The 17,773-nt window shown below is 38.2% G+C and overlaps 2 protein-coding genes across 3 annotated transcripts; one reads left to right on the top strand and one right to left on the bottom strand.

Moving 5' to 3' along the window:
- Nucleotides 1–751: 751 nt before the first annotated feature.
- Nucleotides 752–4,395, top strand: rex1bd (required for excision 1-B domain containing). Its single transcript, XM_034674226.1, has 5 exons — nucleotides 752–891; nucleotides 1,362–1,444; nucleotides 1,595–1,799; nucleotides 3,650–3,738; nucleotides 3,947–4,395. Exons 1-5 carry the CDS (start codon nucleotides 889–891, stop codon nucleotides 4,017–4,019), a joined length of 453 nt encoding a protein of 150 aa, XP_034530117.1. The 5' UTR covers nucleotides 752–888; the 3' UTR covers nucleotides 4,020–4,395.
- Nucleotides 4,396–4,415: 20 nt separating this feature from the next.
- crlf1b (cytokine receptor-like factor 1b) lies at nucleotides 4,416–17,768 on the bottom strand. Of its 2 annotated transcripts, none has more exons than XM_034674224.1 (8): nucleotides 17,316–17,768; nucleotides 14,579–14,857; nucleotides 13,489–13,618; nucleotides 13,100–13,272; nucleotides 10,175–10,332; nucleotides 9,215–9,383; nucleotides 6,923–7,108; nucleotides 4,416–6,085 (listed from the first exon to the last, which is right to left on the bottom strand). In XM_034674224.1, the coding sequence occupies exons 1-8, from the start codon at nucleotides 17,371–17,373 to the stop codon at nucleotides 6,069–6,071; spliced, it is 1,170 nt and encodes a 389-aa protein (XP_034530115.1). In that variant the 5' UTR covers nucleotides 17,374–17,768; the 3' UTR covers nucleotides 4,416–6,068. The 2 variants fall into 2 exon arrangements, with proteins under 2 accessions (XP_034530115.1, XP_034530114.1); XM_034674223.1 differs by having other exon boundaries at nucleotides 4,417–6,085; nucleotides 6,927–7,108; nucleotides 17,316–17,767.
- Nucleotides 17,769–17,773: the final 5 nt, after the last annotated feature.

Raw genomic sequence — 17,773 nt, 5'->3', positions numbered from 1 at the left:
TTACAATTTAAACATGAAGCTTCTTCTTAAATAACAGCAGCGAACCCAGAGTCGCCTGCAGGATATTTATTATTATATATTATAATTTGTAGCCTTTGAGGCAATAGTATAGAATAGAATAGAACAGAATAGAATAGAATAGAATAGAATAGAAAGAATAGAATAGAATAGTCTTTATTTATCATTGTCAGGTGTACAATGAAATTAGAAGCGGGCTCCTGAAGGTGTACGTTATAAATACAAATACAATAAAAACAGGTAGAAAATATGTATAAAAGACAATATAAATATCGAATAATATAAAACAAATGTTAAATATATAAAGTGAGGTCGGGAGAGGAGGTATTTGGGTTTAAGATATTGCACATAATATGAAAATGTTTCACAGTTCCTGGTATTGCATTGACATTAATATTATTGCACATTTATAAATATAAATATGGCACACGAGGGGTTTGTTTATGTCAGCTGTTTGTGGGTGTTTAGTGTTGTGATGTAGTGTCGGGAAGAAACTGTCTCTGAGTCTGATACATGCAAGCTATGTTTAAGCAAGTTAGTTTATGCATATTATACTGACTTACTCTCAAGCTGCTCTGAGTTAATGGACATAAACGTACACAGCCATACAAGACTTTTTAAAAAAACAAACAAAAGTAGCACTGTGTGTGTTAAACGCATAGGTTAAACGCTACAGTCCCGCTCAAGTAAAGGAACTGTCAGAGCTTTTATTTTGAAGGCAGAACCAAGTACGCAGTGTATTATCGTCACTTCCGGTTACCAGTGAAAGCTGTCTGCTGATTCACACACACTCACAAGAAGGTCCTGGATGGGTATTTAAACATGTTATAAACTATAAAGCCCCAGCAGCAATATTTTCAGGAGGACACCATGGTGAGTCTGGAACATTCTTACAACAGTTTTATATTCAACAGACTCAAAGCTAACACTTCCACATGTGCTCAGCTAAGATAAGCTAATGCTAACTCTGCTGGTGTTAAAGGTGTTCTTGGTTTAATGTTCTGATTTAAGCTGTAACTTTATCAGAAGTACAGAAACGAGATTGTGTGTGTTTCCACTTGGAAAACTGGTATTAAAACCAGTTAAGTATATTACATCGATCGTTATTAGTGTCATATTTTCCTTTCTGGTTGATCTATTCATCATGTTTGTTTTGTTTCAGAAATCAGTTTGAAGAAGTCCCAAACTTAGCAAATAATTCTAACTTAGCTTATTAAAAGCTTAAGTCATTTGTAATAATACAGATATAAGTATTAGGTTGAAACTTTTTTATTGAAAGGGTAAAAAAAGCAACAGCCTCCCTTTAACATCATGTTAACTTCGATGTGATGCTCTCCCTGCAGGTCCCTACAGACTTTAAAGCTCTGATCCAGAGGTTTTATCACCTTCAGTCTGAGCGGGTGGAGACATATCGACTCTTTGAAGAGTAAGTTTGGATAAATCACCTTAATGCATATAAAAACAACATGCAATAATTCACAATTCCTCCTGTCAACATATATCTGCACTCTACTCTCTTATTCACTTCTACTTTGTGTTGTTGTTGTTGTTGCTTTTGCTTCTGACTGACTTCCAGAGGACATGAAGCCTACTTGAGGACAGGGCCCCATTATGACTTCGACCACTACAGGCAGCTGGTCCATGAGATAACACAGGCTTTCTGCGGCATATCCACAGAAGTGCTGGAGATTAAGGGGAGGCTGCATCGTGAGTTTGATCGACCGGACCTCTCTGAGCATATTGAAAAGCTTCAGAACAAAGAGAAGCAGAAACTGGACCTGGTATGTGAGCTTTTATGTGTATTTGATAATGAGCATACAGGACAGTAGAGTATAAAATGTAGGTATTTTATACAATTTCATGTTCCTGTGATGTGGTATAGTCTGCTATGTTATCCACTCTAACTACCTTATTTTTCAACAATGTGCAATACATACGAAGGGTCTTTGACTCCCTGTGATCCTCATATGCTCTTAAAACAACTGTAATGTATTTTTGTTATCCAAGGTCTCAAAATGTCTGGAAATGTAAGAGGATTGTTAGATAAGATTTATTCACTTATTTATTTACTTATTCGTTTTTTGATTTTACATTGGACACAGCATCCTTACTCTTTTGGACTTGGGATTGTAAAAGCTTCTTCAAAGCCATTAGAAGTCATTTCAATCAGGAGAGACACAGTTTGAAGATTAAATGTTATTTATTACAACTTAATGAATAATGAGACTTAACAGAAATCTTTGGCGTAAGGACTCTATGGGGATAATTTTGTGAGCGTAGGATGTGTGAATTTGGCAGCAGGAGAAATCCCCCTAGAGTCCAGACACTGGTAGTGGTGGTGGTTGATGAATTCTAGGAATTGAAGACTTGCAGAGACCAGGTGGAGATGGGGAGGTGGAGGGGTGTGCACCATCAATGCAAGAAGGAACTAGCTGGAGAGAGAGACACATAAAAAGACAGCAGATAGGCTGACAATCAACTCGTGATAAAGTGCACAAACAGAAAATAGCGAAAATAAGCGATCATAAGCTTAAACTAAGCTAGAAATAGCGACACATGACCCGTAAATAACCTAATTAACTGACCCACAATAAACCATATCGTAAACAAACAACAAAAATAACACCACAAAAAGTATACAAACAATATCCTACCCTAAACCTCAAAAATAAGATAATATTAAAAACTTGAATCCCTTCATGGCTCAAACAGTCTTCCTGTCTGAACTTTCGCTAGAGCTACATTAAAGTTTGACTTTTTTTAACTTAAAGTTAAATTAATCCATAAACACAAGAACAAATTGAAGGAGGAATAAGAGTCTGTCTGTGATTGAAGTAAATAGACCAATCCAACTGTATAGATAAATGACTTATTCAGTGTAACAGGGCTGTGTTAAGATGATGTGAAATGATACTCATTCTCAGGATTTGTTTCTCATTTTTTTATCAACATAATTAAAGGTCAGTGTTGAGTTATGTGATTAATAATGTGTTGTAACCTTTTACAAATATTTCAACTTAGTTGTCATGTAATGTAAAGCCCTCTCTCACAAGTTCTTCCTTCTTGTTTAACATGTTATACAATTACCCTGTTTTACCACAAGGGGGCATACCTCTGATGCAAAACATAAGTGGCCATCATTGTCAAAGATTTAGCTCTAATTTATTTATGCTTGAAGTTAAAATCATAAATATTTAAAGTGAAAAGTTACAGAGAAAAAGTGCAAATGACGCATTTAGAGGCCTTTTGTGCCAAACAGCAATTTAGTTCAGTTTAAATCATTTAGTGACACTGAAGTTATTCTGCGCTGGTTCTGACAGGTCGGCAACATGAGAGCTACAATGTCTGTGATTCTTCTCACTGTTTAGAGGAATAGTTTGAGCCATGCTTGGTGTGAAAATCTTAATGCTTAAATTCTTGAACAATCCACAGCTCACACATCTGGTCTTCATAGGTGATGTGCAGTCCTGTTTTTATTAAGTTTTACACTCCTTTAAAAAAAGAACCTCAACTTCCTCTCTGCCAGTAATGTCATAAAACTCCTATTATCTCAGAGTCCTTCCTCCGTCTCCCCTCCATCCTCTGCTGATGAATGGTTTGCATAAATCTTATCTGATGTGTTTCTCAACAGACAGCCAAGCTGCAGCTGGCCAGGCAGCGGGCCCAGGATCACCCCGAGGAGGAGGACTGTCAGGAAAAGATTCAGGAGATCAAGCATGAGTAAGAGCAGCTTTTACCACCCCTTAGTTTACTGCGTTTCCACACTCCCTGCTGACCCATCCACTCACTCACTATCAACCTGCTGTCTGCTGCTCCACTTCCTGTTTCCTCTCAATGTAACAGATTTTCTTTGTTGCCACATCGATATCATAAAAGTGTCAAGAAAATCTGTAACAAATGTGTATTTTTACTGGCTTCTTGTGTCCAGGATCATCAAGAACAAAGAAGCTCTGAGTGAGATCATGCAGGACTTTAAGTATGACTCTGAGGAGTGTGATTGACAGGCGGCTCCCAGGAGGCCTGCAGCCACCCTCTCACATCACCGTCAGCGGCGCGGTGACGGATCGACTCGGCTCTGCTGCAACTTCCATCTTGGACTCCTCAGCTGCACTTATCGATCCCCCTCTGGCCTCACCCTGCTTGCTGCTGCAGTCTTATTCCACCCAGGGGACTTTTCCCATTCAGGCGCTGTGTGTTTTTATCTGTAGTCATGCCTTCATGTTAATGCCTGCCTCAGCAGTAAACAAGAAAAAAAAATACTCATGTTTATGTGACGACATGATGAAATGTGTAAATAGTCTAAAGGTGAAAGTAGTCCCCTCAACGTCTTTGTTGAATTGATGCAATGTATTTTTAAATTAAAGACACTTTTCAAGACATGTTTTTAATGTTTAATGTTTTATACATTGTAATTTTCATATTTTGTACTTTTCAGGAAAATAATAACTTGAAATAAATCTTAATATGCAGGTTAGAAAAATATAAATAGTATCAAAACATCTTTAAAAAAGTCTGTTACACACTGGACAGTATTTACATGTTACACATAGCCAGCCTTTGATTCATGGGGGTTGAATTAATAATGCAACAGATGCACATTGTAGTATGGCAACTAAATTAAACTAAAAGCAGGCTTACACTGCATGTTTAATTGCTACTTGAGCTCTGTATATGTTACAAATTTTGTTTCATTGACCTCGGCCTTAAAGCTGCTATTGGTGGGAATGGTGTAAAAAACGTTACTATTTTTCTTCTGGGTTTGGAGAAAAGGTCATCATGCCCATCGGTACTCATCGGTAAGTGGAGTAATTTTGAGACTATTGTGAAATCTCTGTTTTTCCAATGCCTTTGTATCAAGCAATGTTATTATAACCAATTGGAGGATGTAGTAGGGACTGCCCCTTAACCAATCAGGACAGAGGATTGGAGATTAGCTATGATAGGTCCATCATAACGAGAACGAGGGGAATGAGTCCGGCACTATCATGACTGCACACGCCGATCTGTGTTGGGGGGCTAAGAGGAAATCTGGTTGGGAGGGATAGTGTTGACATTTGAAGTCCCTCTCTCTGTGACTACCAACAGCAGCTTTAACCTCATTGATGCGTTGTTAGATGAAAAATAACTTGAAAGCTATTTTAAAAACACATCAGTTTGCGTTTGAGGCAAAGTGGTAACATTCATATATCAGATATTCTCAGTTATTTTTCATTGTGAATTAAATGTTTTAGATTTAAGATGATTGGCCAGATTACAGCAAGATACTACTTGAAACATTTTTATCAACTAATTGAAAAAACAATCAGCAGATGTGTCAAGAAAAACAACTGCTAAATAAAATAACTGATCACAGTTAACTCGTACATTAATATTTAACGGTTGAAACCAGTTTCACAAATCACCTTCCATGTATATTGACCCAGAAAAACTTGGTTATGGTTGTTACATGTTGACTTGTTTACTGAAAGTAGAGCTCTGTTTATATTTGTAGACGTTCCTTGAATGAAATATAAAACACTAAAGCATTATAAACTCATTCAGTTATGAGTAAGCCTATATTCAGGAGTATATCTGGGCTCTAATGCCTTGATTCAGAGTATAGGGAAGTGGATAGAATAGGACACTGGTAGGAGAGAGTGGGGGATGATATGCAGCAAAGGGTCGTGAATCGTATTTGAACCTGGGCAGCCAGCTTCAAGGACTGTAGCCTCTGTACATGTGGTGCATGATGTAACCGCTGAGCTAGCACGTTAATAACACTTCCAACACTTTTTCATTTTCAAAAAAAAAAAAGTGCCTTTACTGAGGGCTTGAATGTAACTGTGTGTGCAAACAGATCTAACAGACAGTTAACAGCAGAAAAGGGCTGCATTGTCTCACTTAGGTTATCTTCCACCCGGGCCCTTTAAACCCAAGTTAAGGCTTTATGACCAAGCACTGCGGTATCCTTCAGGCGAGGCTGTGGATCTCTTACGTGGCTTGGACCCACAAGGCCAGTAATCTGTTCTTGAATTAAACCCCACAGTGATCTTGAGTGGTGATGCTATGAATTATCTCCTTGTAAAACCTGAAAGACAAAACAGATGGTTTACACAGGGATAAATCAAAGGGTAAAAAAACCTTGTAATCTACAATCATCACAATAACTCCTCTGTCTGGCTGCCTCTCGTCCTCTTTTCCTCTGTGTCCTTTGCATCATCTCCTTTTTTTATTCTCAGAATGTTGCTCATAAGCCCCTCCCCCTCCTGCTACCTTTCTCTCAAGGTAATCAATGTGAACCTGTCACGGCTAGGGAACAAAGACATTATTCAGGAGACAGCATGTGCCCTATAAAGCACAAAAACATGCAGACTGCTGAGCTAATGGAGTGAGGTGGAGTGAGGGTTCCTGGTAGTTTGAGGATGCGGCTGAAGGATGTTAACTCATCACAAAGTCACAAAAACACAGCGCAAGACAGGACCCTTCTTGCCATTTGGACAGGGTTCATTTTCTTTTTAAAGAGGCCTTTGACAACAAAGAACAAACTTAACAGAAACATTTCAATGCGCTTTAGATTAAATTTACATGTTTATATCTCTTTGTTGTGGCTCTTAGATGAAGATCAGAAGTCTCTGTTGTTAAAATATGTAATAAACTCCGAGTGCATGACTGAGAGCACATCTACTTCTGGGCCAGTAAAGTCAAAACCGCACATTTTTACCTTTTATCATAAAGTACAGACTGAAGCTTCACAGAGCCAGCCAGCTCATGAGGAATCAGCCCTCTCTGTGTTTGTGAAAATGCTGACCACATGACTTCACAAAGGGTCAGAGAATGATTTCAGGGCTTCACTGCAGCAGAGTCTGGTGGTAAGAGAAGCTCAGGAGAGATAACAGAAAGAGAGAGAGGGAGGTATTCTGCTTACCTACCTGGTTGCGTGTTCTGTCTGTTTTCTGCAGCCACACCCTCCACTGATCGTACAGTTTGATTGACATCCCGCTGCAGCCATACGCGTGCTTGCGGACCCAGCCGAAGAACTGCTTGAGTTCCCGCCGCAGGGTGGAGTTCTGCTCACTGGGCTTGGAGTCACAGGAACCGCTCTGCAGCCGCTCTGAGAGAGGAGAGGTGGGGGGTCGGGGGATGTGGAAAAGAGGAGAAAAAGAGAAAGAAAGGTTGATGTAAAAGAGAGGATGGAGGACAGGAGAACAGCTTCAAAGTTAAAATTAAGACCGGTTTACACAAGATACAAGATAGATTCACAATGTCATCTGTCTGCATGGATGAGATTGACATCATTTTGACACTTTTTTAATAATTACATTGTTAGTTCCATAATTTTACCAACAATCAATTGATTAAATCTCATTATTGTTCTATATGTTGTACAGGTCAGACTATTTTATTTTTGTTTTCTTTTGTTCCAGGACTTCTCTGAAAAGCTGAACTGATGATCTGCTCTGACTGCACATGATGAAAAGTAAAAATTAAATCTGTTCTTCCATCACTTGGTTTAGGCTGAAATGTCTCCTACTGGATGCTTTGCCCTGACTTTTTTTTACCCTCATTAATTTCTGTTTAGGATAAATAGTTAGACTATTTTAACTCAACTCAACTCAACTCAACCTTATTTATATAGCACCTTTCAAACATAAAAACATGCAGCCCTAAGTGCTTCACAAAATAACAGAGAGACAGAAAACAAGAAGATGCAAACCTGAAGACATACCCATAAGCCTCTACTTTACAAGGTAGTGCTTATTAACAGACTTTTGCATGTAAACATTTTATACAGGTATATTGTATGGCTTTGTATTTCTCCTTCTGTGGTAGTTTCTTTTTATTTGTTACCCTCTTCTTTTTTGTTCTGTATCACTGTTAAAGAGTTTAGCGTCTATTGTTTAACCATAGTTGTACCAATCCGTTCACTTCTTTATTGCACTCTACTTATTCCCCACAATGTTTTACTGTCTTTTACAAACTGTTGTTCTCGTTAATTTGATTTAAATGTCTCATAAAAATAATAATTTTAGAAGAGCTAGCTTAACGTGCACAGCATTTAAGCTCACTTAGGTGCATCCCACATATTTATCTTATCTGTATAGGAGCTGGAGCTGGGTGTAATATTTACATGGAGATTCTGTCTGTCTTTATCTGTGTTATAACAAACTGAGGTGAAGAGAATTCTGCTGTCACAGCATCATTAATTCCAAACATAACACAATGCTGATGCCCAGTGCTAACATTAGCAATCATATTTTGATATGTTAGGAAGTGGACATTAGCATTACCTGAAACCACGAAGCACAAAGCTTAAGATACATTTATCTTTTAAATATTTTTTATATGATAAATGAGCCAATTATTATAATAATGATGAATACATAATGAAAAAAAAAGTCATTTTGATATAAAATCATTTAAGATAATATAGGTCTCAGAACTTTACATTAGCTCTGAAGTATTAACAAAAGTTATTTAGTTAAGTTGTATTTAGCACCCCTCTGTACTTCAGAGGCTTCTGGTAAACGCAGAATTTATGTTGATTCATGTTGCTCAGTTTGGGAAAAATGGGGTTGAAAAACATTCATAAAGGGAGAAATTTAAGGAGTTGTCTGAATTTAAAGATCCACACTGTGGAAGTGATACCCCAAACTTTGCTTTCTTGGCACTAAAAGCTACTGAAACTCTTCTTCAATCAATTCTTTATTGCAAACAATGGAGCCTGATAACAACTTCCTCCCTCCAGGGAGTAAATACCACATGACCTATGCAAGTCATTAACTGCTCATCCTGCCTCCAAACCTGCTTCCACTCAGGCTTTATAGGCCCGGTGTGCGTGCAGCCAGACGAGCAGCTTTTTAACCTGATCAATCTTTGAAGCTGACTTCAAGAATCTATCAAATGTCCCCCTGGCTCTTTGCAGTTCCCTCTAATCCTCTGCTGGGAGATCTCTATCAAGATATCTGGCCCTATTGATGTATGCTTTCTCCTGGGTCACATGCGGTTTGGATCTGCTTGTTTAAGATGCTGAAACAAGGATAAGGACATTGTTTTTTCTTGTCTTCATTGATGATGAAAGGTTGATTATTAGAATGGATGGACAGTCAAGATTGGTGGGCACTACAGATGTTTGGAAAGACATTTTTGTCACGAGACAGTCTCAATATTAGCTGGATTCTATGCTCAATGAGTCCCAAGTCCCCGTTTATGTACTCACGGCTGTTAGGAGTGGAGGCAGCAGCCGGATGGCTCCAGTCACTCCAGATTCCAGCCTTCCTGGAGCCATAGATGCCCACTGGATTGCACCTCACCTGGACAAAATAGACAGTCCCAGGCCTGAGGCCTGCCAGCCGGCACGAAGTCTGGTTGCCAGCATCATCCACAACCTGTTTGAGGAAAGCATGGGAGTATCTGATGAATTTTAAGACCAGCCAAAGATTTTCAAATAAGTCCATAAACTCTTTATTTGCCCTTCAGTTATCATAATGTATTTGAGCATAGTTTCATAAATCTCAACCTTTATTTGGACATCACCAAATCACAACAAACGTTATCTCAGGACGCTTTTACAAACATAGCAGGTCTAGACCGTACGCTATGTTAAATCATTAACAGAGACCCAACACCAAGACAGGATAAGATCCAGTCTTATCTCATCTTAATCCACCATGAGCATTGCACCTCGAAGTTTTAAGCTAATTACAGCGGTGAGGAAAAACGTCCTATTAAAATGGCTTTTTAATTTGTTTGATTTTATTTTGAATGCAGTCTGGATAGCAGTGGCTTCACATTTATATGAACATTATTCGCTTAATCTTCTCTTTACAAAGTGAATTCAGAAAACTAAGAAATAATGTAAGTTCCCACACACACCAGTGGAAAAGATAAAAAGCTGTGAATACCAAACATCAAAGCAGCAGTTTGAAAGAATGACAGTTTCTGAAAGCTTGGCTGCGGCACTTTTGGATCAAAGCCAGCTTTGTTAAAGGATCATAGCAGCTGTCAAGACTTAAACAAGAGTATTATTTGCTTTAATGTGATATGAACGTGCTAGAGATACAGAGGGAGCTACTTTTGTGTTACTCATTCGACACTTCAGTCAGTGCTAAACCTAATATTCCAAAGCTGCACAGAGAGTAGATCAGACTGAAGGTCTGAGTGAGAGTATGCAGACCACCTTCCATTCAGCACTGTTCTCCAGTCGGTAGCGGATCTGATATTTGGCCTGAAACAGGATGTCCTTGAGCTCTCGGGAGCTGGCCCAGCGGACCGTCAGCTGGTCGTCGAGTTTGCCGACGCGGCTCACCTGCACGTTGACAGGAGGGTCTGTGGTCACTGAACACACAAGGACACAAAAGAAAGTTCTAAAAAGTTTGTATATAGCAGATGTTCAGTATGTGGTATAAGGATACAGAAAACAAGAGGTTTCAAATATGTCTGTGGAGACAAAGTAGCACTGAATGTTTGTAAGAGCAGAGACACACATCTTATATTTTTCACTGTGAAGATGATCAGTAAAAGCTGTCTTTCCATTGGCTGAAAAATGACAGTTTAGTAAAGGCAAAATGGAAGGACCTTGTAAATGAAATCTATGAAATGGAAAAAATTACGATGAAAATCAGAAATCAGCTCTTTGTTTTTAAAAAAAAGATGGGAGAAATGGGAGAGATACACAAGTAGCAATGCTTCAAATGATTCACTGGTTATAAGTGAGAAATAAGTAGGCAGTAGTACATGTTCTTCATTGTATTAAATGCTCTATTTATTTTTGTATCTTTAACCTTTGCTTCTCTCCTCTTTTCAACGCTTAATATACACATGAAATTGTACACAGGTATACACTGTCTATTTTCAAATATGTATCGACTCGCTGAATTAACTATATGAATTAACATTTTATTTACAGTCTATGATTAAGCCTTGGATGTCACTCACACTAATAATGTTAATAAATTCCCATATTTTACAAGTGTAAGAAGTCAATCAAAATTCAATGTAATTCCGATTTCGATGTAATTTGCACTCTTATTCAAATTAATTATATTTATTTTACTTTTATTTATTATTATTATTATTATTATTATTAGCATTATTATTATCCTCTCATTGGTTGTTGTATATTACTTTATCCATCTGTCTTGTTTTTTTTCTTGTATTTTTCTTCGTTTGACTAACTGTATGTAATAATCTTGAAAAATGGAAATAAAAAATAATAAAAATAAAAAAGCTGTCTTTCAGTTTCTATGTAAATGTCTGGAGACAGAGTCAGTCATTTTTTCAGATAATGCAACATATTTTCAGGGTGCATTATGGTAAGTGTAGGATCAAGTCTAATGAAATATTTTGATTTTGATTCGTATACGCTTCATCTTAACTGATGGTTTGATTTATCATAGTCAAATAAATACTATTCACCATGTAAACTGTATGTACCAACTAATAGCCCCAACATTATTTGAATTAATACAACTTAATTACAAGCATATATCAAGTCAATACTTGTTGTGGGTAAGTGGAAAATATGGTATATGTTAGTCCGTGGTTTCACACACATGCATTGACTGTATCAAAAATGGACAACATGACAGATCCCAAAAGGTGAAGCCAAAATATTTTGAGCTCCCCTTCTAACTGGCTGGAGTAAAGGGCATGAAACCTTCTTCCTCCATGCTAACCAATGGCACATGGGTCAAATTGGTACATGGGTCTAATTGTCAGCCATTGTTTAGCTAACTTTATTATGGAAGTGGTCTGAAATTAGCAAGGAAAAATGCAATAGTGTGCCTATGAAATCAAATATATGTCATGTGATTTTATCTGCAACAGTACAAGTACAAAATATTATAGTCTTGGTTTTATTTATTTTTTATTTTTTTACCTCAGAATATTTTTTTTTTCTCTAGAAACTAGATTCACCTGTTTTGTGCTTTTGTGCTTTGAAAATAACCATGTTGGATGGAGGAAGCAGGTTAACACTGAAATGATCATGTCACTCCTATGTTATCCCATATTGGAGAAATGGTGGAGTCACAACTCTTCCCATTTTACAACAATGCCTGGTCTCCCCTACATGGTATTCTCATACATGTAATATAGTAAATTCATATGTGTGTAGCTGCGTGTGTGTGTGGTTACATGTCTGTGGGCATGTAGTGATTGTTTTGTTAGAGGAGTTGCAGAGATTTATTTCCTTGAAATGCCTTCCGTGCTTCTCTATCCTTTCGTAACCTTCAGAGAATCCTAATTCAAGAGAACAGTAATGAGCAAGAGGTCGATTTAAGTATCTTCACCGAACTATAAAAACTTCACTTGAGCAACAACTCTGGGGCAGACTTGCTAGCAGGTTTTGGTTTGGTTATTCCTAAAGAACAAAACAATTTACCTACACTAATAATAATGTCACAAAGCTCAGCTCACCGAAGGAGAGACAGATGGAGGGGAAGATAAAGAGAATGGCTGCATGAAAAAAAGGACAGGAACTAATAAAAACTGTAAAAGAGTTTCCTGCATCAGACCTCACTGCTGTTTGTGATGCTATTTCTCCACTGAAGTTTTTTATTTCTTCTCCCCCATTCAGCCCAAGGGAGAGAGATGAAAACCAACAAACATTCTCTCAGCTTATTGTTTCTGTCATTGAGGCAGTGCATCATAAATATGGCAAAGCTCTTCTCCCTCACAGCTCCAAGATTTCTGATCCTCAGTGTGCAGTGAGGAAGAAGGGAGGGAGAGGATTCTCAAGTCACAGACAATAAACACTAATTTCAAAATGGGACGCTCAATCAGAGACCACAGAAATTATTTCAAATTACCAATGGACAATTTAGAAGAAATGCCTGCTATCGCTGCTAATTTCTCATTTAGAAGCCCTTGAAGCTATTACCTGGCACATCTGATGTGCTGTCAAATTGTACAACTGTTTACTTTAACAGTCTCAGTCTGAACCTGTGGTGTTGTTGAGAGGAAGTGGATCATAAAAACCCCCTCCACCCTCTACCCAAGAAAAGTTTGTTTCCTTTATGCAGAAGATCTGCAGACAAACAAATGTCAGAGAGGAAAGGATAATAAAGGGAAGGAAAAGAAGCAAAGTGGAAGTCTTACCCACCTACATCGAGGATGTCTAGGGGGATGATGTCAGAGGTGATGGAGCCTAGCTGATTGGCTGCCTCCACCCAGATCTCATACGGAGTAAAGAGGGCGAGGTTGCGGGGGACATAGCAGGAATAACGTTGCTTCCCTGTGCCGTAAGTTTCACACTCCATCTCCTTTCCATACCACCTGGATAGAAACACAACAAACGCAATAACAAAACAAAAACCATTGCATTTGTTTTTTAAATGCAGACTGACACACAAACCAAAAACAACACGCAGCAGCCTTTGAGTATAGAGCATTATACTGACACAGCACAAATACATCGACTGCCTGTCTACCACTCAGTGTGGCATTGGATGAGGTGATCACCTGTGAGCCGCAGCAGGTTGGAGCGCTCACCTCAATTTGTACTTGAGGGTGTATGTTGTTCGGATGTGCGTCTCACCCCAGCTCCCTGGGCTCCACTTGCAGCTTAAGTCCTTTGTGTTGCGAGACCAACATGTGATATTAACCGGCTTTTCGGGAGGCACTGAGAAGCAAAACAAATGTAAAGTAAACCGCATAAGTCAAAGATACAAAATGCAAACAAACCTTTCTTTTAGAGGATGACATTTTGTAAAAAAGTACAGTTGAAGTCAAATATATTGCTACTACTTTTTCTTTTGATCTATTCAATTTCATTCTGAATATTAAGAGAGAACACAACACAGTCACTTTATTCTCCTTTAATGAGAATCCTTCAACTCATGACTGCCGCTCAGACTATATTACAGACAGTTATTAAAAAGGGCTCTAAAGAGGACCTCAAAACCAAATACACACATTTTTGTTAATTGTGAGTTTTACAAATTTAATATTACAAATACAAGTAAGTACTTGTATATAATCATGTCGTTTTGTTGTTGAAAAAGGGAACTACTCCATAAACAGTCACAATTATAGCAGATATTTACATTTGAAAGGTTCTAATGTTGTTATTCTTACATTGTCATATAATCCTCTCATTTAAAAAAGAGATTTTATTAATTAAATTCCTGAATTTAAAATAAGCATGCATGTTAATTTCAAATGTTATTTTTGTTTTTGTAAATAAAACTTCTGCGAAAAGCTTTTTTTTGTGGCCTAAAGTTACACAGTTTGATGCAGTTTTAGTCTTGTTTCTGATGGTCTTATCTTATCTTAGTGGGTCATAATGCAGTCATTTTGAATAAAGGCAGTCAGTTTTTAGCCAAACACTGTCAGAGAAAAAAATACTGATCCAGGAACATGTCTTTTTTTGACTAATGAGCTAGTAGTTTTATTTTCCACATCTGGCATCTGTTTTAGTTGTGACAGGGAAAGATTTTTCCTCAATATTCCAAAACTACACTTACCTAGACTGTATTTCATTTCAATATGCATACTAAACCTCCTAAAAGCCCAGTGCCAGCATCCACAGCCAAACTATCCCTGAGACATCTTGCCATGAGTCTTTGCAGACTGAACTTACTGCCCACATAGAGACATGAGCCAGCCAGGACATGTCCACCTGCTCCGTGACACACCAGGTTGTCTCCAGACTGCTGCTGGGAGCCGTTGAGGTTGTGGAGGGTGACACTCAGAGTATCAGGACTCAGCACGCTGTAAGTGCTGCTGGATAGAATCAGTCCATTCAGAGTCCAGTAGAGTGAGCCGGCATGGAGGCCGAGCTCAGGACTGAGCGTGCATGTAGCTGTCAGAGAGGAGCCGATCTTCAGGACAGGATCCTGAGGGGAGATCACTGCTACATCTAGGCGGTGGACACACACATAAAAAACTCTTTTAAGTCTTGGTAAAATGTATTATTTCTAAATATGCCTTTACTATCCTGAATGACGTGTTTTTATTGTGAGAAAAATGAGTTCCCAAGTCCCAGACTAAGGACTTTAAATGACTTGTATTGTTCAACCATATGTAAAAAACCCAAACATGAAATGAATGTTCATCTCACTTAAGATTTCAGAACCTGCTATTTATTTTTTATTTGATTGACAAACGACTTTAATACTTATTCAAATGATTTCAGAAATATATTTCAGGGGTCAACATGTTGAAAATTGAACTGTTTAAGCAGGAATTTGACCCCTTACATTTGTCAAATTATATAATAGGAATTTATTTTTGTTTTTTTCTGTTATTGCATTCCTATTTTGTTGTTTCCAGAGCATTTGCTACGGTTGTGTTGTATGTTTGATTCCTGAGAAAGGTCAATGCGCACAACATTTCTCTTCCAATGGACCCCCCCAGCTGTGTAGACCAGTAGACCTTTACGTTTTTTACATGATTTGATTCTGTTATGCATCCATAACCATCATGTTCACCAGCTATGAAATGTTTTGTATCTGAGGCAAATAAATGAAGAGGTTCTGTTAGGTTTTATATTCCTCTACCTTTAACCTCTGGGTTACTTTTTTACAGTAAAACTCAACTATTAGCCTGTGCAGATTTTTAAGACCTTCGACACATGCTGCAAAACGTGATTCTGTTGCATTGTCTGGCAAACCATAAGAAAATGTTGTGTTTACGTGAGGAGGAAGAGGAGTGCATAAGCAGCAGCACTGCAGCAGCACAGAACAGCAGCTCAGCACATATTTATGACCTGGTAATGAAGTGGATTTATGGAGCCTCAGTAGGATCAGTCACAGAGGTCACCCTGGTGTGTCAGTAAAAATCCTTGAACACTTTCCCATACACACACACAACCTCTTAGACTCAAAGTTTGCCTTTTATGATTGATGCCCATGAGGAACCCTCTGCTGTGTGTCTGAATGTTACCACTGCTCTTCTTCTTCACAGAGATGTGGAGGTCAATGTGTTGTTTTATTAACCATATAGTCCAGGTGGGTGGTGGGTAAGCTTTCTAACACATGTGCAGCTGTCTCACTGAATTTGGTGGCATCAACATACAAGGATGAAAACTATATTCACATGTGAGAAGAATACATTTCCCTGTGAGCTTTGTGAGTGGAATCAAAATGAATCAAAAAAATCAAAAGTGAACATTGCTTATTGTAATTTGCGTGACCCACAAAATACAGCTGCCAAAGACCCCCACTGTCCCTCGAATGTAGCTTCATACTTAATTTAGCCGGTCTGCAGAAAATTATACACCTACATGCACATGTGGCTGTTTCCTGTGCTGTTATCAATTAACTGCTGCTACTGATGCTTTTGTTATTGTCAACTGAACTAACCCTAACTCTAACCTTAGGAATCATCTCGCAACAAAGAACGGCAGAAAACTAATAAAAACAGTTGTGTTTCATTTCAAATTGAATAACTTTATCCCCGATATATTTACAGTAATAGACAAAATCTGAAATTTTAGATTACTTAAAGAAAAAAACATCTTGGAACCCCTCATTAGTGTCTCACGACCCCCACTTTGGGAACCCCTGAGCTACATCACTGCCATGTCTTAAAGGTCCCATCAGCCTAATCCACCATTAACACAACCTTTTCTGAAGGATGCCACTTTTTTCAATGGGGTGTATACAAGTCTGAACTTTTGTGGCAAATGCTACTATAAGGCTTTAATTTCTTAATGAAATAGTTAATTAGCTTCAATGCAATCTTATCTGTATAAACTTTTCATTAGATTCTATGAAGAATAATACATACATGTGGTTAGAATTTGGAGAGTTTTAATGACATTTTAGCACAGGAAAATTCAGGTTATTTTGACTGTCAGAGATTGTGTGACACTGAAAGATTTGTTATTCATTACCAATTTACACATTTTAGCATTTTTTAAAAAGTTATCTTAATTTCAATGTATTTTATCAATGAATAAAGACAACAACAGTTATTTGGTAGCCGAATGTAAATGTTTTTTCCGTGATATTAAAAAATGTACTGGTTAATAAATATATGATATGAAACTATTAAAATGATAGAAGATTATCTTGATTAAAACAAACTAATGTATTGGAGTTTGTCATAATCTACGTTATGTTGTTTCCAATTACAATTGATTGTATGGAGCTTCAGTTCATTTTGTTAAGTAGCTGAATTATTATATGACCTCGTTTAGCTGGTTTGTAGTCTCCAAATAGCAGCTCACTCCAAGAACACAGAATCAGCTAACCCTGCATCTCTGAAGTACTGAAACTCTCATGTGCGCAGGTCTGTCTGTGTGTGTGTCTGTCTGTGTGTCTGTTTGTCTGTCTGTCTGCCTGCATGTCAGTTAAACACAGTTTGGTACTTACGCGTCGAGGACAGCAGCGCGCATGGAACAAGGAAGAGGAGAGACACGACTGAAAGCATGATTCTTTGAACTTCTTTTCTGCTTTGTTTCTCCCTTTCCCTTGTTTCCTGGACGACAGGGTGGAAAAAGAAAAAAGAAAACCAATGTGAAGTTGATCGGCGTGTCTCTCCAGCGGTACTCACATCTTCAGACGCTCTTCAGTGAAAATCAGGACAGTAAACAAAGTGGAGCACGAGGTTTTCTCCCTTTAACTCCAGCAGAGTGTGTGTGCTGTTGCTGTGACTCTCAGGTTCACAGTTTGCTCCTCCCTCGTTTCCAAACACGGACACAAGTCATCAGTGCTCCTCAGTTCGTCCCCTCTCTTAAACATCCACAGCACACTCACAAACAACAGGAGAGGCACAGTTTAGAGTTCAGCATTACACACGTCCTGTGCTTTTTGTCTTGTACTTACTGACG

This window comes from Notolabrus celidotus, chromosome 2 (assembly GCF_009762535.1).
Source record: "Notolabrus celidotus isolate fNotCel1 chromosome 2, fNotCel1.pri, whole genome shotgun sequence".
In the NCBI taxonomy this organism is placed as follows: Eukaryota; Metazoa; Chordata; class Actinopteri; order Labriformes; family Labridae; genus Notolabrus; species Notolabrus celidotus.
This window is presented reverse-complemented; position numbering and strand designations above follow the sequence as displayed.

Bases quoted from the DNA above. Each gene is read 5' to 3' on its own strand.
- rex1bd (XM_034674226.1), top strand. The intron at 1,445-1,594 runs GTAAGTTTGGAT...ACTGACTTCCAG, and splicing joins ACATATCGACTCTTTGAAGA to AGGACATGAAGCCTACTTGA. The intron at 1,800-3,649 runs GTATGTGAGCTT...GTTTCTCAACAG, and splicing joins AGAAGCAGAAACTGGACCTG to ACAGCCAAGCTGCAGCTGGC.
- crlf1b (XM_034674223.1), bottom strand. From the start codon at position 17,373: ATGCTTTCAGTCGTGTCTCTCCTCTTCCTTGTTCCATGCGCGCTGCTG. The intron at 13,273-13,488 runs GTGAGCGCTCCA...GTTTCTATCCAG, and splicing joins ACCCTCAAGTACAAATTGAG to GTGGTATGGAAAGGAGATGG. The intron at 6,086-6,926 runs GTAGGTAAGCAG...TTTGTCTTTCAG, and splicing joins CAGACAGAACACGCAACCAG to GTTTTACAAGGAGATAATTC.